Raw genomic sequence first — 16,127 nt, forward strand, 5'->3', positions numbered from 1 at the left:
ACTTATTATATCTATTAAAAGTTATTGATTCATTTAATCACCTCTCAAAAATTTATTTTGATGATCTAATCCCTACTTTATACTTTCTCAGTTTTTTTAATACTTGCAACACTTCTTCTTTGACTACACGCGCTTATCGTAAACATTATTATTTTTCCTCGTATTATCTTAGTTACCCTCGGTTAATAAAATGTCTCAATTTGCGTGTCAGTATATATCGGTGGGGTTACTTCATGGTTAAGGCAGAAGCAAGTGTAATAAAAATAGTAGAGTAAATAGAGAGAGGTGCATAGAAGGAGACTGGTACATTGGCTGGATGAACCAAAGGCAGAGTTGGTGAGTTGCTGTTAGGTGTCAAATGTCAACTGTGTGCTACCTCCATGTGTAGGCGTCCCCTTGGCTTTCTTAGGTGTGCGTTTTTCTGGTCTTTTCCCATTCGCTTGATTGCTATGGTTGGTTTTCATACACGTTTGCCTACTTCTTCGAGATTCCTTTTTAATTATATTTTTTTTCAAAATAATCTTTTATACTACTCCGTTTTTACTAGTTGACACGTTTTAATTTTATATTATTTATACATTTTTTTTTGACCGTTTTATGATTTATGTAGGATTACGTCACGATATATATTTTCAAAATATCAACCTTTTATAATTATTGTTTATCGATAATTAGATATATAAACGGTTGAAAATGTATATTGACAAATATAATTAAAGAAACATGTAAACTAAAAATAACAGAAGAAGTATATTTTAACAAAATTTAGATCTTTTTACTATAAAGTGGCAAGCTACTGCTTTGGTTAAAATAATTAAATTGGGTTATATTCAACTGATTTTAATAGTAAATGTGGGCAAAGGTTGAGTTATGTAGACTATGTAATGATATTATTAATTTATGATATGCTGCGTTAGTGTGCCTACTACATACTCAAATGGATGTGTTTCGAAAATACCGTGTTAAGTTCGTGTGGTTTTTTTTAAGCATAGCCCCCGTGCATGACTTGATGCATTTGTACTGTCATGTCATTTTTGTGTAGTGTTGTTCTAGTAAATCTCCTTCTTTTTATGTACTTAGTAAATTGGTTAAAACAAAAAGGCAACTCGATATATAGAGAAACCCATTGTGTTTGTGTCAAACCAGAATATGTCAACTTTTGAACATTACGTCCATGCACATCACAATATCCACTGGTGTGCCTCAATCTCATGCCATAATGAGGCTAAGTTGTAGCGATCGAGCTCATGTCAGATCAAACCATTTTCATGTCATGCTTAACTAACCCTTATATGTGAGTCAAGATGATAAGATAAAATTTATAACATAGCATTAACCATCATTTATAGCAATTTATAATTTGATACAAACCTAAAATTTTATGTTATTAATACATAACTTTAACCATCAATTATAATTAAATAGGATAAATGTTAAAGTGTTACAAATATATAATAAGAACGGAATAACCGAAAAATACACCGTCTTATCTAAGACTATATTTTCTAGGACGGACCCAAGGCCTAACTATACAAATAGTACAATGGATGGATAGAAATAAACCTATATATAATATTATATAGATTCCTCCGCCGTGTCGAAAACATACTCCCTCGTTGAGGAGTCATTTGGTCACTTGAACCCACCTAATTTGATTATATCATAACATATAGTTTTATTTCATATTATTCCCATTTATATATCATAGTCTGTCCTTGAGGCATCAGCATGCAACTCATTTTTGTGGTCGTGAGTTTGTCACCCGTCACCCCTTAAAACTTTATAATAAAATTAAATCCGAATACTTTAAATAGCAACCTCAACCTCATCACATCTTATTTTTATTTTTATACTTTATGTTATAAATTTTCTCTTATCATCTCTTTTCAGTTTTCACTCACAAATTATATTTTTCCCTCAAAACATGCCAAGTGGCTCACCGTTACCAAACAACACCAACGCTAATTACTCCTTTGAGGAGTTCCTCCGCGGTTGGTGCCACCGCTTGGACCGCCTCTCCGCCGAGATCACCGCCGCTGTCGATACGAAGGATGGCAAAGCGAGCCAGATTGAGGACATGGATGCTAGGCTACTAATAGCGCGAGCTCTCGGTCATTTTGAGGAGTACTATGAGCACAAGTCTCGTGCTGCTCATCTCAATGGATTTGCTCTTTTCTCCCCTAATTTTTGTTCGTCATTTGAATGTGCTTTTCTTTGGGTTGCCGGGTTTCGGCCTCGGGTTCTTTTGCACCTCGTCTCCAACTCCGTTCACGATTTGTCAGCTCAGCAGACTCAAGCGCTTGACAGGTACATACATACTTCCTCCGTTCTTTTTTAATTATCTGGTGACGTGTTCAATGTACTTATATCTATTTATGGTTGACACATGTACCCATGCGCAATTAAATGCATACAGGCACGTGTGTTGAGACTGTGCTGATTTATCGTAGGCCGTGCTGGCTGGTGCAAACTATACCTTCTCTAGGTAGAAAGAAATTGTGAAAAATGGCTATTGAGCAAGAGTGCAAGTGGGATGTTCTCCACACGTGTGTCTAGATATTTATTGTTCTTTCCTTTTGTTGATTTGTTTAATTATTAGGACTAAAGTAGTCAAGATGTAGACTTTTCTAGGCTAAAAGATTTTTACTATACACAAAGGCTTCAAATATAGATATTTGGGCTAATAATTAGTTAAGGTATGGATCGGTTAAGATATTAAAATAAAAAATTTAATATCTGAGATGAAATTTTATTTATATTATTATTGCCCTTTTAAAAATATAATGTATATGAATATTCCAAAATGGAAACTTTTATACCAAGAAAAATGTACATTTTTTTTTTAATAATTTAGAATAGGTGGAGAGTAATTTCAAAATAAATATTTTTTTTTGAAGAGAAATTTCAAAATAATTTAATAATGTACATTTTTTAATAATTTAATAATTTCAAAATAATTTAGAATAGGTGGAGAGAGTAAATGAGATGACCCAATAAATGGAATATTTGGATGGTAAGTATTGATTAAAAGGGTAGTGGGTAGTTGCATCATTTGCATGTAAACATATATAGTCAGTGAGGGTAAAGTGACAGTGTAACACTGAGAACTTGTTTTGAAATTATTTGCAATGTGACAATATGTGCTATAGTGGTCTGCCAAACCATACTTCCGATTTTTCTTTCTTTCTATTTTTAATTTTTTTTTAGCTACAAACATTTTAGGGTAAACTTTTACAATTTTTGACTTTGTATTGATGGATTGCCGGCTTATTTTTACATCTAAAATTCTATATGAGTGCTATTTGATAATGTGTTAAAGGACTAATACTATACTAGATATGTTATCCCTAACAAAAAATTTAGAGTGATATAAGGACTTGTTAGTATCTTTTCATCGTATTTATCGACATAGTAAGAAGATGCCGTTTAAAGAATCAATGTAAATGAAAACATGTGTCAATGTTACACAGCGAGAAACGTGTTTTTTAGTTTATTTGACTAGAAGGTTAGGCCAAGATTGTATTTTATATGCTAGTATGCTGCAAGATACAACCTTTCTTAACTCATTCCACTATAATAAAACATGCATGTAGCTCAATGAAAAAAACTTAATTTAATTCTCATCCAATTTCATTATAATGTGTTAGAAGTCATATATGAATACCCATTTTTACTCTTACTCATTCTTTTCTTATAATCTCTTATACTAGTAACGTCCACCAAATTTGCATATTACCATTTCTTTCCAATCTCAACATTCACTGCTTAATCTTTCACTTTCCTCGATCTAGTGTTGGGTCTTCAACTTGAATGCATGACCATTGCCTTCTAACAACTTCATTGAATCACAACATCAAAGTATCAAACATAATTGTTTTCGAAATTTAAAGTGTGGAAATGAGCAACCTATTCACTTATAAAATTGCACATGAAAATTTGGAAGTTATGTTTCTATTGGATGAATTAATTTGTTGTTACAATCAAATCACAAGTCTAGTGTGAATATGTAATTATTGTGCATTGTTTTTATACTATCCAATTTTATTTTATATATTTGTATTGTGTTACTCGTATTTTATTGGTTATTTGCTGAAATTTTTGAGCAAATGAGCTAATTTATAAAGAGAGGTTTATTTTAAATTTTCCAAGATTTTCAATTTCTTTTACCTCTGATTTTTGAATATTTGTGCAAATGAGAAAATATTAAAGAGCCGAATTTTAAAATCCCAATGTTTTCTCTTTCCTTTTGCACTCTAATTATCCCAAAGTAAATTTGTCAATGTTTATAAAATCATTTTCCTTAATTAGAATGGAATAGGGAGGGGTGATTTAATTAATTAAGGAGTAATAGTGATTTGGCACTTACAATTCCTTAAGAGATCTAAATTCTCAATACAAGTATTTAACACCTCTAAACTAATGGCATCGCTTTTGAACTGTTCCTGAATAATTTTAGATGTCTTTGCATTGTCCTTGGAGGAGCTCCATTGTTGTATAGTCGCGAAAGTGATAAAATTTGATTGGTCATCAAGATAAAAAAATTTGCAAGACGAATCTTCTAAATCTACACCCCTAAACCAACTGACCCACAATTCTACAAAATTGTAAAACGAATCTTCCAAACTTGTATCCCTGGACACACAAAAAACAAACAAACGAACAATACTAATATAGTAACTGACTATAATGACCATATTGTTGGTGATCTTTATTGGCTAAAAGCATCAAATTAATAAAGAATTTGGGGCTTACTATTGATAAAAATCAATGGCAGCCCTAAGTTTTACTATGGTGGCTTGGTTTGAAGTAGCTTGGCCTGGCATAGACGAGAGGTGCGACGACTTAGGGCCCTGGTAGGGGCCATAAATCTCAGATTTTAGTGTTCTATATTTAACAAAATTAACTTTAGTATTTCATACAACTTAATATATATTAACTTTTATATATATATATATATATATATATATATATATTTGAGGGTATGTGTTGGAATTTTCTTAATGAATAAATTATTATTTTTCAATCATTATAATTCATACGTATTGTTGATTAAAGATATTATAGTCAAAGATTTGTATTGGTATATGTGCCCAAAAAAATACTACTTCTAATTTGTATTATATACAACTTTGTTGAACTCCGTATTATTTATGACATATAAAAAATTCAGAAATTGCATATATTATGAACCAGATCAGAGGTAGTAGAACACTTATTAAAAAGAATGGAGAAACTATTATACTAAACTGCCAATTATTTTATCATGAAAGGCCCTAATATCTTACTTTTCCTAGAGCCCATAAAATGTCAATAACGGCCCTGGTACTACTTTGAAGAGAGAAAATAGGTTTTTTTTTTTTTTTTTTTTATTTGATATAAAATCATTTTCCTTGATTTAATAAATTGAGCAAACATGTGAAAATTAGATTTGATCTGAAGGACCAAATATATTTTATTACTCTTCTTAAAGTAGACATCAATGTGATACTTCATGTTTTCTTTTGCAAAAGATAAAAATCAATATATTGTGAACGCTATCGTAAATAAATCTATAATAATAAATAAACTAAAATAACAACCGCTGACATTATTCAAATTGCACACATGTCAAGTTGTGGTTAAAATTTTTTCCGCCTAAATTAGTTGCTGATATTATATATTTATTTTTATTTTTTACCTCTTTTCATGAAGAAATTGTTATTTTTTACCTTAAATTATTACAATAGTTTTTTTTTTTTTTTAAAAAAAAATTATTATATTATATTCCGTATGCTATATTATGATGAATTTATGAGTTAGTATTTGACTTCAAAATATAATTACTCTCGATTAAAGAGTATTTCGTATTGCATAATTTACTTAAATTTATACTCTTCTTCAAAATTAGTTAGATCTAAGTAGTATTACAATAATTGATTATGTTTTTATAATTTATCTCATATGAGGGACATATGTAAAATAAATATTTATTTAAAAAAAAAATTATGACTTGTATCACACGAGGCTTATCTAGTAAATAAAAAAATAAATAAATATCTAAGAAAGGATTGGGTCATGTATAAAACGTATTGCAAATTCTATGTAATGACCCGGACATATTGGCTTTAGCCAAAATACTAGTTCAAGACTAAAAATGTGTATGTGTTTGTTGTGAATTTGGTATCCTAATGGATTGTAAATTTCTTTCTATTGTAGTAGATCAAATAATTGAAATTGTTTTTGGAGAGAAAATTGAGAGTGAGTTTTTTTTCTTCACATCAGTAACATTTCATATAATTAATCCTCCCACATTGAATGAATGGTATAATTGATTTAAGTTCTGTTTGAAATTGTTTTTTATTTTTAAATTTGCATAGTTGAGTTTAAGTTTAGTGAGAGAGTGGCGTATTTTCTCCGTTTTTTAACACTTGCAACACACACTTTTTCGTAGTATCTTTTTTTTTTTTGACACACTTTTTCATAGTATCTAAATAAAATAGGTTTCACGTTATTTAACACATTAAAAACGAAGTTTAGAGAATCTTATGTATATACTTAAGTAAGCCATAAGTTTTAACTAAGGGCAACAGTACCACGTTTATATTAAAACTTTTCGATTATACTTTCTTGTAAATATTACTACCTCTGTTCTTTTTTACTTGACCTGTTTCTTTTATCACGCTTGCCAATGCAAAACTTTAACGGTTAATAACTTTAATTCTCCATAATTAAAAAATATAAAAGTTATATATTATGATAATATTTATTGAGACGAATTCAAAATGATCCAACATAAATATGTTTTTCTTTACATATTATTCACAAAACACAGTCAAAGGAGAGATGGTGAATAGTGTAAAAGTCAAAGCGGGTCAAATAAAAAAGAACGGAGGAAGTATGATATTTTCATATTATAAAAGAGTTACAAGTATTTTTTTTAAAAAAGGGAGGAAGTCTGAGTTATTACGAAAATGTCAAAATTACAAAAATACAACTTACAAAAATGTCTACCTTGCAAGGTACAATGACAATGCATAAGTTAAGATGATTTTACCAATGCTTTTGGCAGACTCTGAAAAAAAAAACCCCCTTTAAAGTTAAAGCTAAAGCTGTCTTTCTATTTCCTCTCTTTGTACTTTGTATTAATTAATCTATTTATTAGTTAACATAAATGTTGATAAGTATTAGGTGACTCGTACTTCGTAGCTTTGTCCGCCCGATCGGGCGGACATTGCCCGGTCTGACCGGGCGGTGGGGGTTGGATACGTTGAAGCATTCGTATGGAGTTTTCTTCTCGCGCCCGATCGGGCAGACCTTGCCCGGTCTGACCGGGCGGAGAAGGAAAAATGCGGAGACGCGGATTTTACGATTTAAAGTTATCTTTTATGTTATCTTTTTGCCCAAGTATCTTTTATTTTAGGGATTAATATAAAACCTCCCTAATATTAGTATAAGGGTGAAGAGAGACAGAGTGAGAGCCGTTCTTGAGAAATACAAGAATCATCTTTGTAATCTTTGCAGTTTATAGTGAAATCATTCGATCTCGGTGCCCGTGGACGTAGCTATCACATCGATAGTGAACCACGTAAATTCTTGGTGTTGTTCTTATTGTTTGCATTGAATTTCTTTATTGTTTTCTTGTTTGTTTTCGACCTTTGCTTCCGCTGTCGCACAACAATTGGTATCAAGAGCTCAGGTTCAATCCTTGGAGAGTTTCTTGAAGATAACAATGGCAGGAGATTCAACAATAAGAATTGAGAAGTTTACCGGGAAAAATAGTTTCGGGCTATGGCAAATTAAGATGAAGGCTCTGTTAAAACAACAGCAGATATGGCGTCCGTTGGCTCCAAAGAGTACTACTTCGGAGTCAGGAGACGGACCGACTGACTCGCAGTTAGAAGTTATGGAAGAGAAGGCACACTCTACCATATTACTTAGTCTTGATGATCAAATCATCACGGAGGTGGCTGATCAGGAAACGGCGGCTGGATTGTGGCTGAAGCTGGAGTCATTGTATATGACTAAGTCGTTGACCAACAAATTATTACTGAAACAGCGGTTGTTTAGCCTCCGGATGCAGTCAGGTACTTCCTTACGGGAACATCTAGAAAAACTTAACTCTATTTTGCTTGATTTACGTAATTTAGATGTTAAAATTGATGATGAGGATGCTGCGTTGATTTTACTTGTATCTCTACCGTCTAGCTTTGAGAATTTTGTAGAGTCTTTTGTTGTTGGTAAGGATTCTATAACCTTAGAAGAAGTGAAGGCAGCACTTCATACTAGGGAACTCAGAATGAAAGCTACGAGTGATAATGGGGATAATGGTAGTGGGTTATTTGTTAAGTCCGGAAAGTCTAAAAAGAATAAGGGGTTTAACAAGGGGAACAATGCTGGGTCGGGTGCTGGAAACGGCAAGGATGGATCTAGTAAAACTACTACTAAAACATGTTATTACTGTAAAGAACCGGGTCACTTTAGGAATAATTGTCCGGTGAGGAAAAACAAGTCCCAGGCTGCTGTAGTTGAAGAGAAACCGAATGAGAGCTATAATTCAGAGGAAGATTTAGCATTAGTCAGTTCTGCTAGGTCTGATGATTTATCTGATAACTGGGTTCTAGATTCGGGGTGTTCGTTCCATATGTGTCCACGTCGAGATTGGTTTGATACATATGAACCTCGCAATGGGGGTATGGTTATAGTCGGTAACAATGCTCCATGTAAGGTCACAGGTATTGGTTCCATGAGGTTGAGGACTGTTGATGGGCGGAGGTTAACTTTGACTAATGTACGGCATGTTCCTGCTTTAGGAAAGAATCTGATTTCATTGGGTACCCTGGATGAATTGGGGTACAATGGTGTGTTTTCAGATGGGGAGTTGTGTATTTTCAGAGGTTCTGAGTTGGTACTTAAGGGTATCAAAAGGAACACCCTCTATGTTTTTGAGGGTGTTACACTGCCTAGTTCTGCGGTTTGCGCATCTGTATCTCACCAGGAGATGACTAAGATTTGGCACATGAGGCTTGGTCATATGGGGGAGAAGGGGATGCAGCTATTGTCCAAGAGGGGTCTTCTATCCGGGGTCAAGGTTGCCAACCTTGAATTTTGTGAGCATTGTGTGTTTGGTAAGAAACACAGGTCAAAGTTCAGCAAGGGTGCTCACATTACTGATGCAGTGCTCGATTACATCCATTCAGATTGCTGGGGTCCATCTAGAGTTGAAGGTATGGGAGGTTACCACTATTTTGTGTCATTTGTTGATGACAAGTCCCGATACACATGGCTTAGGTTGCTTAAGTCAAAGGATGAGGCCTTCAAAGTTTTCAAGCAATGGAAAGCTTTGGTGGAAAATCGACAAGGAAGGAAGATCAAGAAGCTACGAACGGACAATGGGCTAGAGTTTTGCAAAGACGAGTTTAATCAGTTCTGTGCAGATGAGGGTATAGGTCGGCATCATACTGTCAGGAAGACACCACAGCAGAACGGTGTAGCAGAACGGGTTAATCAGACACTGCTAGAGAGAGTTCGATGCATGCTCTCTAATGCAGGGCTTGGGAGGAGGTACTGGAGTGAAGCTGTGTTAACAGCTTGTTATGTCATTAATAGGGGTCCTCATTCTGGAATTGATTCCAAAATTCCGTTTGAGATCTGGAGTGGTAAGTTGCCTAATTTTTCGAATTTGAAGATTTTTGGTTGTGTTGCTTATTATCATGTTATTGAGGGTAAGCTGGATCCACGAGCCAAGAAGGGGTGTTTTGTTGGGTACGGGGATGGTGTGAAGGGGTTTAGAATTTTTTCACCTTCGGAGGGTCGGGTCATTCTTAGTAGGGATGTTACTTTCGATGAAAACACCATGTATTCAATTAAAAATGCAGAGATTTCAGATTTGAGAAGGGAAGGAGACAATTTATTACAGACAGATGGGGTACTTGAGGTACATCAGTCTACCATTGCTGATTTACCTCGGGTACAATATATTGATGATGATGCTGATGTTCCAGTGCCGGGTACTCCTGAACCTGAGATTACTCCTACTCATTCTAACTCTGGGGATGAGGTGGAGCAATCTAATCAGGGGTCATCTAGTCAACCTGACACCATTCTTGAGATGCCTAAACGAGTTATCAAGAAGCCTGTTAGATTGATTGAAGAGATGGAGGGAAGAAATTGCTGTGTTGATGCGATGACAGGTTATGCATTGAGTGTAGCTGATGATGTAGAGTCATTTGAACCTGCCACATATAAACAAGCAATTAGTTGTAGTGAGTCTGCGCAATGGCTTGCCGCAATGGGTGAAGAGATGCAGTCTCTTTACAAGAACAGAGTGTGGGAACTGGTAAAGGTACCGGAAGGGAGGAAGCTTGTGGGTTGTAAATGGATTTACAAGAAGAAAGAAGGGTTGTCGGAAACTGAGCAAATACGTTTTAAGGCTAGGCTAGTTGCTAAGGGGTTCAGTCAGGTAGAAGGGGTTGATTTTGTTGAGATATTCTCACCTGTGGTTCGACATACTTCTATCCGTGTGTTATTGTCAATTGTAGCACATTTTGATCTTGAGCTGGAGCAGTTGGATGTTAAAACGGCTTTCCTTCATGGCGATTTGGAGGAGGAGATTCTGATGAAGCAGCCCGAAGGATTCGAAGTTCCTGGAAAGGAACACTATGCCTGCAGATTGCTAAAGTCATTGTATGGACTTAAGCAATCCCCCCGACAGTGGTACAAAAGGTTTGATTCTTTTATGGTTTCACAAGGTTTTGACAGGAATTCATATGATTGCTGTGTGTATCATAGTAAGCTGGATAATGGTTCCATGATTTATCTTTTGTTATATGTTGATGACATGTTGGTTGCCACAAAGAATAAATCTGATATTGCTAGATTAAAGGAGATGCTTAACTCGGAGTTTGACATGAAAGACTTGGGTGCAGCTAGGAAGATTTTGGGTATGGAGATCTACAGGGATCGGGCTAGAGGTAAGCTTTTCTTGACTCAGAAAAGCTACATTGAAAAGATTTTGTCTCGTTTTGGGATGGAAAAATCGAAGCCTATAAGTACGCCAACTACTGTTAGTTGTAAGTTGTCTTTGTCTATGTCACCTCAATCAGAGGAGGAGTTGTCTTATATGTCTAGAGTTCCATATGCAAATGCGGTTGGTTGTTTGATGTATGCTATGGTCTGTACTAGGCCGGATATTGCGCATGCTGTTAGTGTTGTAAGCAGGTTTATGGCTCGACCTGGGAGGGAACACTGGCAAGGGGTGAAAAGGATTTTTCGCTACCTGAGAGGGACAACTGATATTGGTCTTGTGTACGGGAATGGTAGGGAATGCTTGGTCACTGGGTACAGTGATTCTGATTATGCAGCTGATGTGGATACCAGGAGGTCTGTGACTGGTTATGTGTTCACTTTGGGTGGTTCTGTGGTTAGTTGGAAGTCTACATTGCAGTCATCAGTTACGTTGTCAACTACTGAAGCTGAGTATATGGCTTTAACTTCTGCAGCTAAGGAGTCTATTTGGCTCAAAGGCCTAGTAGGTGAACTGGGTATTGCACAGGATTTTGCTACAGTGTATTGTGATAGTCTAAGTGCGATTTGCTTAGCTAAAGATCAAGTACACCATGATCGGACGAAGCACATTGATGTCAGGTATCATTTCTTGCGTACTGACAAGAGGATTAAGGTGAAGAAGATTGGGACTGCTGACAACCCGGCTGATTTCTTCACTAAGTCTGTTCCGTTTAGCAAGTTTAAACATTGCTTAGACTTGCTAAATATTGATTACTACGTGATGTAGTAGGCCCTGAGGGGCGAAGTTGGGGAGCTCCTGGTGTAGGTGTGTTGGCCTTAAGGTGGAGCTTGCCCGGGGCTTGTGATGCAGGTGGAGCATTATGAGTTGTTATACTTGGAGACGAGTATGTGATGGGTCTTGGTTGAAGACTTATCGGGATGTATGGCTTATGCATGAGTCTTGCATCGGGTTTGGCTTGAGATGTTTTTCCACTATGTCTTGATGGGGTCGTTTGCTGACTACGAGTTCTCGTCAAGGTGGAGATTGTTGATAAGTATTAGGTGACTCGTACTTCGTAGCTTTGTCCGCCCGATCGGGCGGACATTGCCCGGTCTGACCGGGCGGTGGGGGTTGGATACGTTGAAGCATTCGTATGGAGTTTTCTTCTCGCGCCCGATCGGGCAGACCTTGCCCGGTCTGACCGGGCGGAGAAGGAAAAATGCGGAGACGCGGATTTTACGATTTAAAGTTATCTTTTATGTTATCTTTTTGCCCAAGTATCTTTTATTTTAGGGATTAATATAAAACCTCCCTAATATTAGTATAAGGGTGAAGAGAGACAGAGTGAGAGCCGTTCTTGAGAAATACAAGAATCATCTTTGTAATCTTTGCAGTTTATAGTGAAATCATTCGATCTCGGTGCCCGTGGACGTAGCTATCACATCGATAGTGAACCACGTAAATTCTTGGTGTTGTTCTTATTGTTTGCATTGAATTTCTTTATTGTTTTCTTGTTTGTTTTCGACCTTTGCTTCCGCTGTCGCACAACAATAAAATTTCGATTATTAATATTTTTCCTAATCATATTTTTTTTAGTAATACTTCTTCCCATTTTTTTGTTTTCCCATTTCAAATCTTGATACTATTCATTATTAAGAAAATCTTCTACAAAAAAATTACTCTTGGAGCATGTTTGATAAAGGGAGTTTTTTTTTTTGGTTGAAAACGAATTCAATTAAACTGGTATCACTATCAAGTGTTTAATTAGTACATTAAGATGACAATTACCATTATTTAGGGTTATTAGTTAATTTATCTATGGAGTATTATTCTAGAACCTAAGGTAAGAATTGTGAGTAGTCGAGTAATGCCTTATTTGATAAAATATCTACCTCGCTAAAACCTAAGGTAAGAAAAAGAACCAAAATACTTCCTCCATTTCGAATTAGATTACATGTTTTGACTTTTGACACTAATCATTAACTTTGCTTTGGCTAACATGTGTGATTTATAGGTATAAAAAAAACATAATCATGTGAAATCTTGTTAGATTCATTTTAATGAGTACTTAATTAAAATTCAATTTTAAATTTTTTTATAATAATATAATTAAAGAAATATGACAAGCGTGATAAAGAAACATGTCATCTAATTTAGAACGGAGGAAGTAGCAAAATGAGGCGTGGGTCCTAATCCCTTATATTGTGACCTAAAAAGGATCCAATCTTTAGATTGTTGCGCAGGCTCACAGGTTTGTCCACTTCTAGCCAAACATCTGGGATTGTGCACTTCATTAATCTCCCATTCATTCTTCATTGTGAGGCCCTAAATTTGAGGCTTCTATTTAATAAAATTAAACAATTCAATCAAAAGTTATATGAACCTATAAGATGGAAATTCACAATTTGTTTACGTGGAACTTTCTAGAGCAACCAAATAATTTTAATAGGGACAAAATTGCAAATTCCAGGAAAATATAAATTATGTATTTTGTATAGAAATGTGAGTATATTTGTTTTGCTTTTTAAGCAAACTATACATATACTATCAACTTAGGAACACTTTGAGAGTGAGAATCTTTTTTCCTTCTCCTTCATTTTTTGAAGTGTGTAATTCACAAATACCACACAAAAAAAATCGTGATTTTGAGGTTTAATCGAATTTCTTCTCTTTACCTACATTTAGGTATACTTAACTACTTAAGGTATATTATTGTCAAAAAAAAAAAAAAAAAAATACTTAAGGTATATGATACGAAGTAGATTACTACATGGGTGGCCTTGGTGAGATTAGGGATAAAACTTGCACGTGACCTCATTCAGTCGTTGTATCCCTGAAGAGTTGTAGGCTAGGACTCTCCATCTATCTTTGATCTTTGGTGTTTTACACAATTACACTGGTGCAGTCATGCTAGATGTTCTATACCATGGTACTATGATTCTCGATCTCTAGCTAGGCTTTTCCGGCGTAACACTGTCACTATACATCAAATATATGGCCAAAGTTTCATGAGCATCTTCTAGCTAGCGGTTTTCATAGTTCATATATCTGCCTCTTCCATTGGTCTCACAGTTATTTAGCACTAGTTAGGGGCTCCTTCAGTAGCCCTTTGCTCTTGGATTTTTGGTCTATTGTAAATAACCAGTAGTATCTTTATACTTGTATTAGTTAGGGTTTACATGTGTTTTGTTTGATTTTCGTTCAAAGGTTTTACTTTGCAGAGGGTTTTAGGTTATTGGGTCGTATTGACAGGATTAGAACTAGATTATTTTAGAGTTTTCCATTCTAGTGCATGTATATCCTACCTAAAGCACATTTAACCAGAACGTTAAATCTAATAGGAAAAAAAATGATATACCCTGTTCTAAGAAATTATGTACTCATGAATCCATTAGCTTATATTTTGAATTATTTAAATCTATTTCTCCCATGTATAAAATGTAAAAATGTACATCTTGTTCTTTGATTTTTATTGAATGTATTTTCATTCATATGATAGTAACTAGGACAAAAATTGAGTGGTGCCAAAATGAATCAATGGTGTTTGAACTAAAATTGAATATTTTGTCATCAATGCCAAAATTATTTAAGTTTTATGTTATTCAATTCGATGCTCAAACTTTTTGAATAAATCTTGATATCTTCATAAAATTCCTAAATAGGCTGAAAAGAGATACAAGAATAAATGAAAAGGCAGTGGAAGACGAGCTAGCAAGGATACAAGAGACAGCAGCAGCACCACCACTAATTGATGCCATGCGGGAGGCTGCATGGCTATCAGAAGGGCAATCCTTAACAACAACAAATGAGCAAATACAACACTTGAATGCATCGCTTGAAGCTGTCATAGCTAATGCCGACTCCTTGAGGGTGACAACGGGAGCTAAAGCAGCCGAGATTTTGAGGCCAACTCAATGTTTGAGGTTCTTGGTAGCTGCTATGAGACTAATGCAAAGAATGAGGAGTACAGGAATGGAAAGAGATAATCTTGGAGGAGACTTGGATAGAAGTAACATAAATATATATATAGGTTGATGCTTCATTTTCGATTATTTTAAAAAGAAAATAATGCAGCTAATATTGAAATAGATTTAAAAATAATTATAAAATATATATAATTATAGTTTTGTACGAAGTATGTTACTATGATTGTGACTAGCATAGATAAGTTGGATGATAAAAGAAAGCCCAGAAAAACAGAAGAAAAGAAAAAAGAACAAACCTCTTGTGATATTCCAGAGGGGTTTGTCATGGTATAGTAGTACTCCTATATGTCCTATAGTAGGTTGATTGTTGTTTTTAAGCCTTTGAAAAAAAAAAGGTTTGTCTCATATTTTATGGTTGTTTTTGAAAAATTGAAATTTCTTTATGTTAGAGAGATGTATTAGATTATAAGGGTTATGAAATTAAGTACAATGTGGGTATGATGTAATGTTTGTGGTCTATTACTTTGTACGAAACCAATGTACAATTTTTTTTTCTCAAAGGAGGGTATTCTAAGATGTATTTTCATCATGCCTATGTATGTTTATACATGACAAAACTTAATTTAAACCAACAAGATCAAAAGAAATAATAATTATAAAATTGAATTATTTAATATTGAAAAGAACAACATCCAAATTCAGAATGATATATCAATATAAATTACATTTACATGTATAAAATATATACACATGTGCAATTTATGTTCAATTTATGTGCAATTACAAAAGTGTATATACATGTTTTTAAATGATTTAGAATATTGTTTTGGAAAAAAAATGATTTAGAATATTGAATTTATTTACATTTTGATTAAAATTTAATTTAGTTGATTTTTACCTACTAATAAAAATGCTAGCTGCATGTTTCCTATAAAGCGTCCTTTATAGTATATTCACATTCAAAATTTTATCGACTTCATTTTTTTCTTTACCAATTACGTTAAGTATGCTCGCTCAATATCCCTCTTAACAATGCCGATTATTATTGGTAGGCTTGATTTTTATTAATTTATTTTATTTTAACAAAAATCACTCCATAAAAGTATATTACAAATAAGTTGGGGTAATATTACTTTCATTTCATTAACATTACTGGTTTATTAAGAGGGATATTGACTTTTAATCATTCTGTATACTATGCAAATAATACGCATTGG

The 16,127-nt window shown here is 34.3% G+C and overlaps 1 protein-coding gene across 1 annotated transcript; it reads left to right on the top strand.

Annotated features, from left to right (window-relative positions):
- Positions 1-1,638: 1,638 nt before the first annotated feature.
- On the top strand, positions 1,639-15,636 carry LOC110710860 (transcription factor TGA9-like). Its single transcript, XM_021889200.1, has 2 exons — positions 1,639-2,307; positions 14,647-15,636. The coding sequence occupies exons 1-2, from the start codon at positions 1,925-1,927 to the stop codon at positions 15,017-15,019; spliced, it is 756 nt and encodes a 251-aa protein (XP_021744892.1). The 5' UTR covers positions 1,639-1,924; the 3' UTR covers positions 15,020-15,636.
- The last annotated feature ends 491 nt before the right edge of the window (positions 15,637-16,127 follow it).

This window comes from Chenopodium quinoa, unplaced genomic scaffold (assembly GCF_001683475.1).
Source record: "Chenopodium quinoa cultivar QQ74 unplaced genomic scaffold, ASM168347v1, whole genome shotgun sequence".
NCBI classification, from domain to species: Eukaryota; Viridiplantae; Streptophyta; class Magnoliopsida; order Caryophyllales; family Amaranthaceae; genus Chenopodium; species Chenopodium quinoa.

Coding starts and splice junctions, on each gene's coding strand:
- LOC110710860 (XM_021889200.1), top strand. CDS start 1,925: ATGCCAAGTGGCTCACCGTTACCAAACAACACCAACGCTAATTACTCC. Junction 2,308..14,646: donor CAGACTCAAGCGCTTGACAG/GTACATACATAC, acceptor ATTCCTAAATAG/GCTGAAAAGAGATACAAGAA.